This window comes from Thermobia domestica, chromosome 3, assembly GCF_964235325.1.
Source record: "Thermobia domestica chromosome 3, izTheDome1.hap1.1, whole genome shotgun sequence".
NCBI classification, from domain to species: Eukaryota; Metazoa; Arthropoda; class Insecta; order Zygentoma; family Lepismatidae; genus Thermobia; species Thermobia domestica.
In genome coordinates this window covers 232924340-232942750 of record NC_137456.1, presented here as the reverse complement: position 1 = coordinate 232942750, position 18411 = coordinate 232924340, and the positions used below count along the sequence as shown (strand labels likewise).

The 18411-nt window shown below is 34.3% G+C and overlaps 1 protein-coding gene across 1 annotated transcript in view; it reads left to right on the top strand.

Annotated features, from left to right (window-relative positions):
• LOC145680975 (liprin-alpha-1-like) overlaps nt 1-18411 on the top strand; it is a 420696-nt gene that overhangs the window by 83106 nt on the left and 319179 nt on the right. Inside the window, exon 2 of the mRNA XM_081752211.1 lies at nt 9309-10344. Within this exon, the coding sequence (XP_081608337.1) occupies nt 10135-10344 (210 nt within the window). The 5' untranslated portion in view covers nt 9309-10134. The remainder of the gene's footprint in view (nt 1-9308; nt 10345-18411) is intronic.

Sequence of the window (18411 nt, the reverse complement as noted above, 5' to 3'; positions counted from 1 at the left end):
TGATGACATTTATATGATCTCAATCTACAGGATATGTATAGTTTCATGTCATTCCTGTACTATGGATGAAAGAAGTTTTTACGAATATGTATTTCTATTGGAACTATAACAGTGGTGCCCACCCCCTTTATGTCTATGACGCACCCCCCCCCAATTGTCTATCCGTATGTGTTCTTCCATGAAAAAATCTTCTTTTCGATTAATTTACCCCCCCTCATCAAACATATTTATATAGATTTTAACCCCCCCAAATATTTCAATGACGCAGTTTGCGTCATAGCCCCCCCTTGATTCCAACTTAGTGAATTAACAAGTTCCACGTTTCTATGTTAATATATTTAAATATGTAATGAATTTTTTGCGCTTTTCAAAATAAGTGTTCATATTATGTGCACCCTCGAATCATAGAGTTCCTCAATCATTGTATCAGTAACGCATTTAATAATATTTAGTGCTTCGGTTCTTTTATTTCGGAAGGCCAACAATCGTCGAGTTTTAATATATGTGAATACACTATTTGTAGCCACTAGATTATATATAATGCTCATTTACGTATTTTTATTTTTTAACACGTAAGGTTATTTTAGTCATCGAAAGATGTATATTGCAGTGATGTGTTATCTCATTCATAAATTAAGACCAGTGAAATTTAAAGAAAATGTTACATTCAAATTATGTAGGATTTGTGCACATTTTCAAGAAAGGAGTGTCAATTTAATCTCTCATTATCATAATCAGATCTTCCAGTTCGTAATTTATTTTTATAGTTAATTTTTAGAAATGTCGTTACACATTAACACATTTACATTTACACTTATTCTAATCATAATAACTTATTGTGTGTTAATATTTTCTTGTTTATTTTTGATTTGGATATAGTATTGGCTTCAAGACTCAAGGTACCTAAAAATCTGTTGAAATCGAAGAATTGACATTTCGGAGACAAGCGCAGGGTTATGGTTTCATTTTGTATTACTATTGGATATGTTATACACGCAAACTTTATCAAATTATTCCAAAGTAAGATGCATTTCGTGAAGTTGAGAGAATGGTTGGATTTGGGTTTAGCGTCTCGTTCAACAGCGAGACAATTTGAGACGTGGATCTACAACGTAACGTTAAATCCGAACCACATGAAATTCTACCAGGAATCGAATTCAAGTCTTCCGTGCCGAAGGCGCGTATGTTAACCATATAGCCACGAGAAAACTCATGAACTTGAGAGAAAGAGTCTTCAGATAACCGATAAACTAATTTATGTTATGATATTGTGTCATTTTTTTTTGTTTTCTTGTTATACGTGGATTTTTTTTTTTTACCACATGCTTTTCTGAATTATTTATCTGCCATGAAGTGCAAATGTTCGACAAACTACTCATTGATTTTCTGAGTGAAAATATTCTTCATATTTTCATAGTTTGCATGTTTGGTTCACTTTCTTGACTGAGGATATTAAAAGTACTCGTAGATACTTATATTCTCCTCGTGATATCTTGGATGCATTATATATTGGAAAATATCTTCAAACGTAAAAGAAAATATTAGCTACGAATATTAAAATGAATCGTCCATATCTTACCATACTTTCCCCTTAGATGTGGTTTCTGCGTTTACAGAGAAACACTTAGATATAGCAGAGAGATACAAAATGGAGAATATTGAATTGTTCGATTCTCTGAGGAAGGCGGGTCGATAGCAGAACGAAAGCCAATGTGGTCTCTTATTGTGCCAACATCAGCATTTCCCTTTTCTGCATTCCCAATTACAAACAAACAAACTTGCATATACAAAGTATTTCACAGTGAGTTTGAGGCTTCCGCTTTTTCTTCATTTCGTTTCCTAAGCTCTCTGTTTTATCGTATTACAAGGGAGCATGGAAACTGCAAACAATACTTTAAAAACGGACATAACACGAAGAAATCATCATAATGCACTAATAAAGGAAGATATTGAGGTCACTAAAAAGAAAGAACGTGATAGAACAATCTACGTAATTTATGAAATTATATGTTGTATGTGAGATCTTACCTATGCTATCATGCGGCTACGGGGACGTACAACATTTAGATATCCAAGTATACAGCTATATATCATCAGCATCTCAGCTATAGTACGAAGATTCTTTGCATACAATTTAATTTTCAACTAAACAAAAGAAATAAAAAGGAGAAAGATACGTTTGAGGTCAGAGGAAAGGAGTGATCAACCCATTCCTTTCATTACTGTCTGCCACGAAATTGTGCTGAATTTTCACGTGGCTACATGGTTAGCGTATGAGCTAATGGTGCAAGAGACCTGGATTCGTTTCCTTGGGGAGTTCATGATGTTCGGATCCCATGTTAAAGGTACGTCCTCTTTTCATATAGCCTGGGTACTGAGAGAGACGATAAACTCCAAGCTAATCTAATACCTTAGTTTATTTTTGTTGATAGACAAATTCATATTCTAACATAGATTTCGTTATCACGTGACTGTGGTTTCTTCTTTACACTATACTGTTTCAATTTTGTGAATTCAACTAAAATCTCCTTCCTTGTAATTTTGTGATCAAATATATGAACTTTTCAAATCCAAATCGTTAAAGAAAAAAAGAAAAAGAAAAACTTGTGTATATTGGTTATGTGTTCTTTAAGGAATTGCATTGATATACATGTAGACGTCTTGCATTATATTGATCCTTTTTTCATTTATCTTCTTCCGTAGGTTCTTCTGCTTTTGAAAGGGAGAATGAAATCTTTTAAAATAAATGTTAATACAAACAGCTCTTCTCCAATTTATTCAAATTTAAGTTTCTTTCAGTTGTGAAAGAAGTAAATGGCTAGGGGGCTAGAATAGATTGTCAAAGTTTTATGTACCTCTGGTATACTGAAGGTATTGTTGCACGTTATTAGTATCGATTTGGTGTTCTCAAGGGAGAGCTAACTTGCATTCAAACCCGATTCCGTTAAAGGAAATAAGTTAATCTTCGTGTTCCAACGAAGAAAGAGAAAAAATAAGAAATCCCCATATATATATATATATATATATATATATATATATATATATATATATATACAGGGGCGGATCCAGGATATGATCAAGGGAGGGGCTAAACCATATTTTGCCGTTTTATCCAGTGTAAAGCAGGATTGAAGCCCATTTTATCCAGTGTATATCTGAGCGTCAAGGGGGGGGCCTATAGCCCCTATAGCCCTCCCCTTTGATCCGCCACTGTATATATATAAGGTTTTTTTTGTTATTGTAAGTTGTTTTAAAATTTGAATTCATCTGCTCACAAATATCTTTCCTTATATTAACGCATTCAAAACGTTTCTTCCAATGTTAAATGGATTTTCGTAGTTTGCGAATAAAATATAGCTTTCTGTATTTTGTCAGACAGCGAAAAATTAAGCTTTCATCTATGGATTCAAACACACATAATAGTAACTTCCCTACTCGTATTTTCATTTTAACTCTCGGGTATAACTATTTTATCTTCTAGTCTCCTTGTTTTGAAGACTACCTTAAGCTTTGAAGATCTACATCTGGAACAAATCCTTCTGAGTAAAACTGTGTACTTTTCTAAAAAATAGAAACAAAAATACAAATATTCCAAGTTATGAAAAATGTCTGAGCGAACCAAAATTGTAGTACATAGTTTAAATTATGCATTGAGCATCGTTGTTTCCAGAACTAACTAAGTTAATAGCATAATAGAAAAAAATCCCCCATTACAGAATTCTACTTGAAAGGAATGCATTTACAAAATTGTTTATTTGATAAAGACAGTTGAATCAATAGAAAATAATTCACATTATAGTCTGGAAATGCGTTAGTAGTTTAATGTCTGTACACGGTTTCAAGAATATTTTTCTACTGTTAACAACTAATGTTTTTAAGAACTTTGTGAAAAGTTCGCCTCATGTTTGGAGGACTCCAATGAAAGATAAATTAGGACATTTTGGTGAAAAATGTTGTGCCTATTATAATATTAATTACATAAAATTATGTTTTATTATTATAATATGAGCTCTGCCGTAATATGTATGTTTTACAGAACGGAACCTTTCTGTTTCTTTATTAACTACTCAGAGTGCAATGTCGTGCACTACATTATTCGTTGTCTTTGTTGCATCACAGCATACCTGAACGAGAAGACATTTCTCTTATTTATGAGAGGTTCATCCGTTGTAGAGCTTGTCTCTGTCGGATATTTCACTTCGAGCTTCTCCGTAGTTTTGAGGAAAGATGAATAGTGTGGTTGTTGGAAGGTCCATGTGAGGTTATATTTCACATCAGTTGCACTTGTTCCTTTAGTGTCTTCTTCCGAGAGAAAATGTAGAATCACACGGACGTCACAAACTAATTCGGATATATTGAACGATATGGGATATTTGCACAACAGCAATAAAAATTATATAGATCTTGTTTGTGTATCTTGAATTTCTCATTCCGATATTACGGAACAATGTATCAAAAATTGATTTTAGAAATCTTAGTTTTGTCGCAAAATTTCGTTAAAGTATATCAGACACTAATAATAATATGAACCATGTTGAAAGAAACCACCTTAGTTTAACAAAGTTGTATTGATCTGTGTGTACCTTTTTTTGGTATAGAATCGTGGCTTCTAATGTAGTTACTTCGAGCCACTGATTCTGTAATGAGCGCTAGGGCGGCCGGTTTTTTCCTCATAGCCCTAAAATGTTACATGAAAACTGAAAATTGAGGAGTTACGGTGATAGAGTAAATATTGGGGGTGCCATAAAGATCTGGCAATGTGGCGTAGATATATTATGAACTATATTGGTTCATTATAAGAATACTTATTTGTTCGCTTTAATTAGGTATTCCTATCGACAATTGCGCATGCGGAGGAAGGTTCAAAGTTTTAACCTCATTTATCAACAAGATTTGAAAAAAGTATATATATATATATTTAGCTTTAGTATATATATACAGGGTGTTCATAAATTCATTACTATAAATTTGCGAGGTATAACATGAAAGAAAAAAAGTTTTACATACATAGGTCGGAAAACGCCTCCTATCAGGGTTGTAAACTGCCGAAAATGGGAAACATGACGTTTTGAAATACATCGTATACCATAAATATTCATCTCTTTTAGCCCATAGGATAGTGAGACATTAAACTGGAAATTTTATTTAATTTTCCTTTATCAACTACAATAATTCTCTTCTTTAGTTATGCAACCATACACAACCCACAAAAAACATGCACAACCCACCAAAAACATTTTGCCGTCCTGACACTGAGCAAGATATCGATGTTCTATCTATGAATTTTTGTTACTTGCTCGGACGTCGTTCTATACGTCGTGAATAGGACCCACTTATTCTAAGAAATATCTAGGAATCCGTACATTCTGTGGAGGAATCCCTTATGCGGCCATTAGAAGATTCTGAATCCTACATTTTTGGATAGAGCCCATCACAAGTTTAAGACAATAACTTGCCACCGCATTAATGGCTAGTAGTTTTGAAGATATTCATTTCTAAAGTTCACTTTCTTATGCTTTCGGTAGCCTGTATCTCTAAAATAAAGGGATTCTGAGGAAACGTTTGCTGGCATTTTTTTTCTGGTTTCTGTGAATAGATCCACTTCACAAATGACAAATGTTAATCATGAACATTAATGCTCTCTCTCTCTCTCTCTCTCTCTCTCTATATATATATATATATATATATATATCTATATATATATCTATATATATATATATATATATATATATATATATATATATATATATATATATATATATATATAAAGGTGTTTCAAAACATCATCAACAATGTTTGGGAGGTGATTCCTAACACCAAGTTAAGACAAACTGTATTGGAGCTATGGACTTTTAAAGTTCATTTTTTTTTGTTTTCGGAAGCCTATAACTCCGAAAAGAACCATTTGTGCACCCACATTGATCTATACTACCAAACGTTGTCGGTGTTGTTATTGTTTTGAAACACCCTATATATATATATATATATATATATATATATATATACACCTGAAACACCCAGTTCACAGATCTATGTCAGGCACTTCTCTCTGTCGAAAACGAGGCTTTGCCATTAATAATAAACTTGTGGTAACAACTATGATTCGATCAAAGATGTTTTATCATACTGTATACGTATTTTTGTTGAATTGTAGAAATGTATATGAGACAATTTATAGTTTTCCTAATTTATCACAATTTTAAATGGTTTCAAAGATACGGTTAACTCAAATAAATTAATTATTTAAATTTATGAGAGTTTGATATTTTTTCCTGCACATTGAAAATTATAATTGGTTATAAATTGAATACATGTGCGTGATGTTTATAATGCCAGTGTATTTTGTGATGTCGTAACCAACTTTCGTTGAACAATTAAATGCTAATGTTATACAAGTAAGTTAAGAAGAAAGTGGTCTGGATTTTCATCGTCAATTGTTATTTTATCAAATACTGATAAGAACTGCTTGAAGGAAGTTATACAGAAATAGAAATGCTGATTTAACATTTTTAAACTGGTCGAATTCAAACAAGGTTATTTTTGAAAACTCATATTTATCAGTGATTATATGAGTATTTTTTCGATATTCAAATTCAACTGGAAACTTCTCATCAGTTGTTATAGATTTCGAAGATATATATAAAGTGTTATAGACTTCATTTATACAAGCGTCTATGTATGGTTTCCTCTGTCAGAGTTTATTTTTTAAAATCCTTAATTCACAAGATATTTTACTAGAAAAATTCTTTGCATAAGTTTATTATAGCTATAGCTCGTTATACTGCAATGGTGTATAATATATATTAAGATTAGTCATGGTAGTGTCTTATATACCGTATAGTTTAACGTTGAATAAGACATTGAACTTTAGTCGGAATATACTGCTGTGCAAGTAGTACTTGTCACATGTAGTAAATGTGTAAACTCGTTTTTGGGTCATCAGTGTCCTATATTTTACTGCTATCTAAAACTTTTTAGTAATCCAATTTGGAGTCTTTATATCATTTGGTAATATGGAAAGTATGTACTGGAACTCTGAGAGAAACTCACTTGCTGAGATTCGTAATACCTAATACCTACTGTATGTGGTAATGCCTAAACTCGAGCGTCTAGAACAACAAAGAATAGTGTACAAATTCTTATATTTAGTACCACTTCTGAAATAGAAAGCACTTCTAATTCTGTGAGCTGTAATTTGTAGTTGCTGTTATGATGATTTAATGATTTGGTAAGATTTTGTAACGTGCAGCACCCTTCTGTTCATTTGTTCATTAATTCATTACAAATGTACGCTTGTCTAAAGTAACTAATTTATTTTGGTGTTCGGGTTTGCAGGTTGTTCATGTAATGTGAGTTTCAGAAGATGCATCATTTATGAGCTAATTGCGTGTGAATGTGTTGTAGAAATTTTGGGAAGTTATCACTTCGAAGAAAAAGTATGTATTTGTCCTAATAAACGCTCCTCAGCTGGAAACTGTACTGAATTTACCTTATTCATTCGGAAGTTATTGATTAGAGATCGTGTACACACTAGCTGATTCCTGTAGCCCGATAGCTAAACTTTCTTTGTCTTTCTGCGATGAGCTTTTGTAAGTCAAAAATTTTCTGCAGGAATTCCAAAATAGAAAATCAAGATGATACTATCATGTTTTTATTACAGCGTTACATGAAATATAGTATACAGTTTTAAGCGGTCCCTAGTTCAAGTTACAACTTGTAAAGTCACATTTTTTGAAAGAGTTTGCAAAAAAAAAAAAAAAGTTCAATACACCGTATTTTGTAATGAAAGCAACTTGAAGGATTTTTTTTTTTTTTTTTTTTTTTTTAAGTCCTGATGGTCCATTTACGATGTAAGCTGGTCTTTTGTTCCAATATCATCCCTAAGTCTATCTTTTGCTGCTGGCCTTTTCTCCGTGATATTAGTAACCACTGAACCCCAGCTTTCACATATAGCCTCAGACAATGGTATACTCAAATAAACATCATTAGCTTTACTGCAACAGAGTATTTATCTCAGAAATGTGTTACTGCAACTTTAGCTGGCATGTTTTTATACTTTTCTGTTGGCTACTTTTTTTCCGCTGGCAATTTTTCTGCACAGGCGAAGCACATTTTCTGCGATAACATCGCAGATCGCGGCATGTTCTCTTATGGGGTCCTGTAGTAGGAATGTTTTACTCATATACTTTTAGTGAGTTCACTAGAAGAAGTGGACTGTATATTAGTTCAGTAAAATGGGTAGTGTAGGGAAATAATTCTTTGTCGTTTAAATGGGTTTAATAATTCTGAAAAGCTTAAAATTTAGGGAGCTTTAGTGAAAGAAGAGGTTCATAATTAGATTGCGAGTAACCACTTATATAGTAAGCGAACAAAGCTACGTTACCCAATACTCACTTAAGATTCAATTAATACTTCTGCAGTAGGCTCGCTCACTTAACAAGGTAGTCAATTTTTTCATAGCTGACATATTTAGAGGTTGTCAAATCCGTCTTGCTGAAATAATTTCAAAATTAATGAAAATGTTATATTATAACAAACCATGTAAATAATAATTATATAATAATAATAATATAAAATATTGTTAAAAGTTTGTTAAGTGTGTTTTCTAACGTATGGCCTATCTCCATCAACACTACTGTGGCTGCAATGTCAGCATTGAATTCTCTAGTGACGGCCGCAGCTGTGGAAAGGTTAATAACGACAATTTGACAAAGAACATCACATTGGTGCAGGAAATCCATGTGAAAATATTTTACGAACGTGATATTGGATATCGCAAGTGATTCCATCCACAAAGGAAGGAATCACAGTGCTCATCATCACTGTGCGTTTTTTTTTTTTTCATCAGCAATTAACATTCGAAAATTTTGGGCTAAACAGAACGAGATGAAGTTAGTTTGTCGTTCGTGTAATTCTCTCTCTCTCTCTCTCTCTCTCTCTCTCTCTCTCTCTCTCTCTCTCTCTCTGAGTCGGTTTAGAGCACATGTACAGAGATGAATGGTCTTCTGGAATCAGGCATTCAATACACAACCGTTTTAAAAGCAAAGCTTGCCCTCCGTTTCCTCAATGTTGTTAAAAACATAAACTAATGGATCAATTAACTTTCAGGAGGGATTGCAGACAATACCTTTATGGGTCTTAAGTGATGCAACTTCTGACCTAGATTCATGATAACTTTGTTGTACATGGTGTTAGGATTCGAGATCAAAACACCTTGCCTAAGATTGTTCAACATTATGTCGCATGTAGTTGTAATTACGAGTCTGAGTTAATGTAATGCTAATTGCTTTTATTTCTTTGTTGGTTAGGGATGCAAGGAAAATTCGCGGAAGTTCAATATGTCATCACTTCTCACAACGTGGAAGGAGTTCCCCATTTTGTAGAGAATAGACTTAAAACTTTCAAATGGAGGATGGCATCTGCACAAGCTGGTTCAATGTTTTTCCGAATAACATTTGTTGTTTGAGTTAATTCCATAGAATAGAATGGTGTGGGTACTAATAGGAAAACCTCTAACCAAATCTAGGACTCCAATCTATGATGGAGTTGCCTACAACCCCAGGCAATATGTAGCTCAATCGCTTCCATTGCAACAATTACGCATAATATCGTCCACAGAGTTCGTCCAAAAACAGACTGAATACGAAATCATTTTACGAAACAATCCTGACCTTTATGCGTAATATGATTGTAGTGATATAAAGGTTTCTTTTGAAGGAAAGGGACATGAGTAAAAATATCGTTCTAATCAACATGTGATAAACGTAAGTTTCGTCCTTTTGCAATGACATCGAAAATTGATACGAGTATTAGTTCAATAGTAATGTAATATGTTTTATGTTCTCATTAATGTATGAGACTGGGTAGTAGTGCTACATCTTACCTATACTTTTACGCCATCATTTGAATGTTGTCAGCTTTTACTGTCATCTGAATGATTCATATCTATAATTGTTATACGTAAGTCAAATATATGTAAATGCTTATACAAGACATATCAACCTAAGTACCTAAGTATTCCGTTCAGTGAAAAGTGGAACTTGGTAGTATGGAACTGTGAATTGTTTGTTGTAAATAAAAAGTTCTAAAATGTGACGGATTGCGTTCGTATATGTTGATTATGTGTGAAGTGTGATGCAGAGTGGAGAAGCAGTTAGGTACACGAGAGAGGGAAGTATCCTCGGACTTCTTCAAGCTGTTTGTACCGGAGGGTCTCAAGCCCCTCCCATCATGGAAGCCGTGATCAAACAATTGGTTCAAATTGCATCAAATTCTCACTCAACTGGAAGTCCCAAAAATGGAGTGAAGACATGCAGCTGCATTGTTCATTTAGTTCTTCTGCAGGTATTGTGCTTTCCTTTAATTGTCTTTATTTGGTTTTGTGTTTATATAATTTTAGTGTACTCAGGTTTATCTATATACGTATGTATACAGGAATGGCGTTGCTTTTGGGTTATTTCGTATGTACAGATAATTTGATTTGATCCTTCAAACATACCTGTTACATAATCTCAGAAGCTTTTCATTCGACCACGTACTACAGTAATACAAAATTCCGAATTATTCGTGGGTTCAATCACTTTAGTATTAGCCAGATTAGAATGGACACTTCTATTATTAGGTTACGTAAATTTATTACTATGTTTCACAATGTATCTGTGTTACCATACTAAACAGTAAAAACATACAACTATTTTAATATGTGATATGACCCATATTGGTGGCACGTAGATCTTTGATTGATGCGCTTTATTATTATTATTATTATTATTATTATTATTATTATTATTATTATTATTATTATTATTATTATTATTATTATTATCAAGTTACCTAATTCAAACTCAACGTTTACAATGACTACATTTTGTAAATTGGTTTATTACATTTATAAAACGTGTGAATGTGCGGAGTATCTTTCGTAATTATTTCAAATTAACTGTGAGTGTGTTACAATAATACAAAATCAATACTGGTTGCAGTGCATAGAAAAGAAGTCATGAATTAACTTTCGATATTCCGCATAGTTTGCTTTAGTGAACCTCTGAAGGGGGTATTGGAAGATGGAGAAGTTGGCAGCTGCTGAACTCCTTCCCAAGGGAGAACACTTTGAATGGTGGAAAGGCCGAGAGAAGGTTTCGTTTGGCACCTTCCAGATCTATACCTACACTTTGCAGATTTCCGTAACCGAGGGAGGCTTTCTCCTAGCGTTAGAGGTTGGAATTGAACGTGAAGGTTCAATTGGCTCGATTCAAGATTCTTTTCAGCAACAGCAACGTTCGATTGACAGTAAGCATTAAATAAGTAAGATCACGGAGAAAATTGGCAGATAAAAAAAATGAAGAAGAAAAAATCTTACTGCGGTGAGAAATCGGTATGTTTTCATTGATTTCTTTTCCCCTTCTTGCTGGTAGAAAGAGAGAACAATATTTGTACAGTAAAATCTGTTAATTTGGACACCTTATGAAACCTGTATTTTCATATAAGGCATGTTATCTGTAATTTCTCCAGCTGTATATTTTTTAGCCATATTGAAGCAGGGTTATATCTACCTTATAATGATAAATTTCCTTTGTTGAACATCAGCGAAATATTTGTCTGTGTACACGATCTTTTTCATTTCTTGACTCTTTCAAAACATCTTTAAGGTCAACAGATCCAAAGGTTGAAGGGGGTGAGCTTTTTCATCCAAATCGACTTCTCCAAAAAATACAGGAAGCAATGGTATTTTATTGCTTCTTACGTCTATTGTTGACGTGTATATTGTAGAGATTTTTATCTTGTAGGGTAGAGCCACAAGATATGTGAAAGTTTCTACTTTCCTATCACTTTCTGTTATTATTGTTTTTGTTCCAGGTATACAATAAATATTACAAATAAGTGTAAGTTCTTTTAATTATTTGGAGGTTTGTTTGTGAAATTATAGAAGCCTAATGACCATACGTCGTAGAGAGGAGGATAAGAAGCTCATAATGACCGAGCTTCTTAGAGAATTGGGAGTTAGGTGCCTCCCAATGACCATGCGTTTTAGAGAGGGTATGCAACTTTTAATGACCAGGCGTCTTAGAGAGTATAGGACAGGTACTTCTCAATGACCAGGTGTCTTAGAGAGAGGATTAAGGAGCTTTCAATGACTAGGCGTTTTAGAGAGTTGGTAGTTTGATTAACCGGGCGAGATTGATGTCCTTTGTGTTGTCTTGTCTCTCTTTATGTAGAAATGTGGTGACAGCTTTGGTACTTGCTGATTGTTGGTGATGGTGGACGATGTTTTCGTGGTTGTCGTCTGAGGAGTGTTTACGTCTAGCATGTGGTGTAAAAACACATAGAAGCTTACAATGTCTATGTGCAGATCGGCACCACTTACCATTTATATTCTATATTGTAAGCTATTTGCGAGGTGGTATTGAACTATACATACACATATCCTTTGTTTTCATCGTGTTCGCAACATTTTCCTTTTGCAGAACTTGCAGGAAATACAACAAATAACGATCTGGTTTATATAGCAGTGTTCAGCCCCATAATTGGTTTTGGCCATGGTTTTGATATCCAAGCTATAAGAAGGATTTTTTTCTTTTAGTTTCGATGTTTCGCTACTTAAAAGGGTATGGTAGCATGTATGTTTGGAGTATCTCCTGGAACAGATCTTATCTGCATCTATTCACAGGTGAAAGAGAAAAAAGAACATGTCTTACGTTTTGTACGTAATTGAAATTTTAACATTTCAATCATAATAACATTTCAATTACGTACAAAACGCTAAGACTTGTTCTTTTTTCTCTTTCACCTGTGAATAGATGCAAATAAGATCTCAATTCCAGGAGATAATCGAATGTCTAAATAAGATGGGTTTTTATGCATGCAATATTTTTATATCGCAAATATATTTTTACTATATAAGATACATAAGTAACAATTAATTGCTGTATTAGAAAGACATATTTTACAAACTATAATAGCTTTTGCTTTAAAATATACTTATTCTCTAAAAGTCGGCCACTTATACATGGAACGGGTGCTGGCCGATATAGACAAGTTTTAATGTATTAACGTAGTGTAAGTAGATCTTCTGCACACGATGTAGTGTGTTCGTTTTTAACATGTCTTCAGCGTGCTTTGTATTAATATCAGAGATAATTCCATAATTTATCTCCTTAGCTCGCTCTGGACAGACAGCGCACTTTGCTTATGGAACGTAAAATATTACCTCAAACTACGTATACCAGGAATTTTAAAAAAATATCGAATTTGGTGTAATAGACAGTTGGTAATCATGTTTCCTGGACGCCCTTACGCATTTGTTGCCTGAACGCCACTGTAATCGGATTGCCTTTCATTTTAATAGTTGAAATGGAAGAAGTCTGCATGCCTGCTATACAGTCAATTATTAATGTAATTGCTCTCATTGAAAAGTGACCAAATTGGGTATATCTCCAACTTCAAGAAAATAAATGTATTTTGAAACTACAGCGGTTACAGACTGTATTATAAGCAGTTTTACACTTCTGAAACTAAGTCTTATTTACGTATTGTATTTTAAAATAACATATAATAAAAATTATTTCTGCAATATGTTAACATTTGTATATAATAATCTTTTTTTCTTAATTTTCATTTGAATACTATGATTTAAGCGCATCTTCCACATGCTTCGTATAAAGCGCTGCGGTACATTGTCTTTTCCTTCTCTCCTTACTTTTCTGTTTTCCTACCTATTTCGATCGATGCAGACAATATCATTAGTTCCAGATAATATTCAAAACATCCACACTGTCTCACCCATCGGCAAAACGCGAAAAGCCGCCCCGTTGTAAATTTGGAAACGTACACTCATGTCCAAAATTATTCTCATCTCTATAAATATGTTGTTGTAGGAATATAATTTGCGGTATTTCTTAGAATGTTAGTGGCAAATTTCATGTCAAAAGATCAGTAAATAAGAATAAGAAAATGAAAATAACACTTTCTTGTCCATTTAGCAACATTTTGTTGTACTCATTCTAATTTTCGTATTTATAATTCTTTTGCTATGAAACTTACCACAGATATACATTTTCGGATTATACACATAATATCAGTATTAAAAATACCCTGCAAAATCATTATCAAATAATACTCTTACCAAAAGACAGTTATAGATACGCGAAAATCATTTTGCACATAAGTGTACGTTTACCCTCCTAGAGGATGTTGAGATTTATTGACGAGCAAGCGACAGAAATTAGATAAAGATTTACCTTATTACATTTTTTCATCATTTTTACCAATTCGCGTCATCGCCATTGTAAATTCCATACAAGCTCCTTTGAAAACAAAATAATTCGAACATCTGACGAAAGTAAAGGACATGAATAGTTCAATAAATAATTTTGGAGTGAATAACCACATGCCTTGAAATTGTAGAATATGAATGAGAAAGCTTTATGGCTCTGATTTATTCGTACATTCATCAAAGTAGATATTAAAGTAAATATACAGTACTGCTAACCGTTTATTGTATTTGTGGACAAATTAATTTCAATTGCTAAGTTTTCCTCCTTTTAAGACTTCCAGTCCATACTGAGCATAAGTGTCGAAAGTCTTATTGAACGGTTTTGTCCGTCCGTCCCTCTGTCGATAGGTATCAGAGCAAAAACGGTAATATATATTGAGAATCGGTCTTTGCGTTCAATTTAACTTCTATGAATAGTTCCAATATCTTCTGTTAACCCTCTATTCAAACCAAAAGTGGCTTAAATTAACCATTTCAAGTTCCAACTATTATCGCCAGAGAACGAAAACAGCAAAAGAGAGCGACAAGCGGTTTTCTGCATTCGATTGAGTTTATCAACAGAACATATCAGCACAACCTGTAACATTCTATCAAAACCGGAAGTGGTTTAAATTTAGTACTTCTTCAGGTTTCAGCACTGATTTCAGTAGAGGAAAAATGATAAAAGGTATCGAGATGCAGTTTATTGCAATCGATTCAGCGCCCCAAGAGCAGCTTGTATCTTCTCCTTTAATCCTCCATTTAAATCGAAAGTGGTTCAAATTAACGATTTCGGGTTTCAACATCTATCACCGTAAAACAAAAAACAGAAAGGTATAGTCAGTAGACCTAATGGGGGGACACCGTAGTCCGTGTGGTTCCGGGTTCGATTCCCGGCCGGCGCTTCCCCAATTTTCGGCGTCCATCCAGCGTCCTGACGGCCACTAGGTGTAGAAAGCTCCCGATACGCCGGTTAGCGATAGGGCGACGCGGTGCGCTGACCATGCGTTCATTGCTAGCCTGGACGTAATTCCTCCAATCGCTAACAGATGACGTGGAGCGGCTCAGGCCCACAAATCGGGCCGTTCTGCCTAGTGGTCTGGTTTTGGTTTTTTAGTAGACCTAACGGCCAGTATACTTAATTCAGCGTCCGAGGAACAGGTGCTATCTTTGATCTTATTACTCATGTACTACTTCAAGTTGAGTATTGAATTCCGGTAGTTCAGAGTCTACCATATTTTCACGCTGTTAAACGAAACTAACTTGTTTCTGACTTGGGTTTGTTCATTTCTCAAATCATACAGTAGTAGAATTAATTCAATAATACGTGCAGTTAATTAGATAATGACGAATGTATCAGCATCTTATTCACCAATTTCCATTAAGTCGTTTATGTTCTACCTAGGAATACATAAATTTGCAATTATGTTTACCTGCGTACACACATGCACATGCTAAACAGAACTTTCCTTTCTTTCTTTTATCTTCATTGTAGTCTACTAGAGAGAAGTGTGATTTAGATTCATGAGACAAATGCCATAAGAAGCAAACAATAGTCATGTTAGGCCTATTATGTGAAGCATGATGCCTGCAAAATAAATCTCATTTACAGTTAAAACATGTAATAGTCAGCCTTTAGTACCTACAAACCAACATTACGTAACTGAAATATTAATATAGGGACTTTGTATGAATGTTTGTGTACATTTTTCCATGATTTCATGTTCTTATGTAATAAGTGATGTGAAACGAAACATACAGTACGTGTCGGCTTTCAGTGTCCTCTTCCATGTGAACTTTTTCACAAAGGTGTGCAATAAAAGGTCCCGTATATTACAAACTGACCCTTCTAATGTGTATGAAATGGACCTTATGTGTGTGTGCTGTCTCTCTTGCGAATTCATTATTTTTATTTCTGTACTTGAAAGAGCCTGAGTCTCCATGAGAAATTTAGTTTCTCTATTTCTCTGTCTTGTAGTGACTTGGCGTCCGGCCGGGAAACGAGGTGTTCCCTCACTTTTCCATGTGGAAAATTAGCTTTCAGGATGATACCGGTAGACAGCAGCACTCTGTGGAATTACTACTCTCCAGGGAAATAGTTATACTCCGTGCCCAGCGTGAAATGTATGTAAATGTGCACGAGATCTTGTGATGATGATTTACTGGAGAGCAAGGGGGCTCAGACTTCTCTTTTCTTGAGGAATGCTAATGAAGAAGTCAGGGAAGTTTTCACCACTTACCTGCATAAATGTGCATATTTTCCAACCGGAATTGCATTCTCTCTTCCTCATGTGTACCTGCACAATTGACATCTCTTTTTCTAATTCTGTTTTTATTTCGTTCTGCTTAATGAGAAACATTAATTCCCTTTCTCTACCACCTTTTTCTTTAAAATGATCAGCTTAAAACAGGTAGAGAATTTTCTTCTCATGTTATTGGAAGAATGTAGCATTTATTTGGTCTGTTTTCGTTTTTCCCTTTAATCATGTTCACATTAGTTCGTTTATTGTGGAAATGCAATCAGAAAATGCATACCCCAGAAATATTGTGTTTTTTTTCTTTTTGTGGGTCTTTAGTATATAGTAAATGAGACAAATTTAAAATTAAACAATCCAATATATTGATACCATCTTACGTGCTTCGTGAACTGTTCCTGCATATATACGAAGAGAGTAGGTAAGTTTCTTTCCTCGGAGTGAAGACATGACGCCATTTACACATAGCATTTTATTCAATATAGATACCTTGTAGATTGACACACTTAATTTAGAGACACTAATGAATCATAGCAGCTGCAGAGGCTGTGCATTGCGGTTGCCGCTTTTTGGCGAGGAACATTATCTTGCAAGAAGGCGATGCGTTTGGAGAGCTTTCCCCACTCCTTTTCCTTCAATGCGGTATGCAATTTGTCCAACAGTTTCGCATATCTTTCAGCATTCAGCATTCATACCTTTTTCCAGATACTCACTTAATATTACCCCGTCACAATCCCAAAAAAATTACACTCTGCACAGTTCCGTCTTGTACACTTCTGATCAACTGTGAGGAGTTTGGGCATCCACTTGGCGGACAATTTTTTTCATACTAAGTTCTTCACCAGTTCGTCTGTCTGCAAGGATCATATCGTGCACACGATCCACAGTTTACACTACACGGTCATCACTATTTTGGATCTTCCACACCTCTCCTCATCTTTGGTGCCTGCCCCTCGTGAACTCTGCTACCCGCGATTTCACTGTGCTGTATAAATGACAGTCATTAGCCATTGTCTGTATCAATTCATCAAAAATTTCCTTCGCTCCCATGTTCTTTGAGAAGAGGTATTTTGATAACTACCCTGTTCTCACATTTGGTAAAAGTCACAATGTGCTCCACCATGGTCACTTCAAACCTGCAATAAAAGAGTATTTGAAATACATGTACGATTTTTTGCAAAGTATTCTCTGAAATATAGTTACCTAACATATTGTAAATATTTTGAAATATGAATTCATTTACTATGTTAGGCTGGAAACTTATCTAACCTCCTCGTATATATTAAAATTACATCTCAGAAGTCTCTTCTCAAAATCATTGTATGATAACTTTTAAACACTTTCTGAGCAGTAATGTTAGAGTAAATAAAATAAAATATGTAGTTCTACGTCTGATGATTATGCCCTGTAAAATGAAAGAGAAGGATGAATGTAATACTGTGGAGTGTGGTAGGAAACGTGAGAAAACCTATTGACATGGTGTGCACTACAAATTACCATGGCGTGGGATTGAACCAAGAATCCCTTGTACTAGAGTCGGACGCTTTGTCACTGAACCACTGTGCACCGCTCCCCAGTATATTAGGTACGTCCTTGGTTTGGTGATTTGTCATATCTGTGAAAGTGATTGCTGGGTTATAAAGTGATGAAATTCAGGCTATTGTGGACTTTTTAAAATGCTTAATCTCAGAATGAATCATGTTAGGTTTAGTTTAAGTAGTTGTTCATATCTTAAAATCCTGAGCCTGAAAATTAGCCAAATGTTTGAGACTTTTAAATTGAATTACTTCAAACGGCGTAAACATTTTATGTAAAGAAAGTAGTATATTATAAAAGTAATTTTAAATAATATAGCATGTACTGGTATTATATCGATTATACAACTGGGCCTTTCAAATCCGTTCT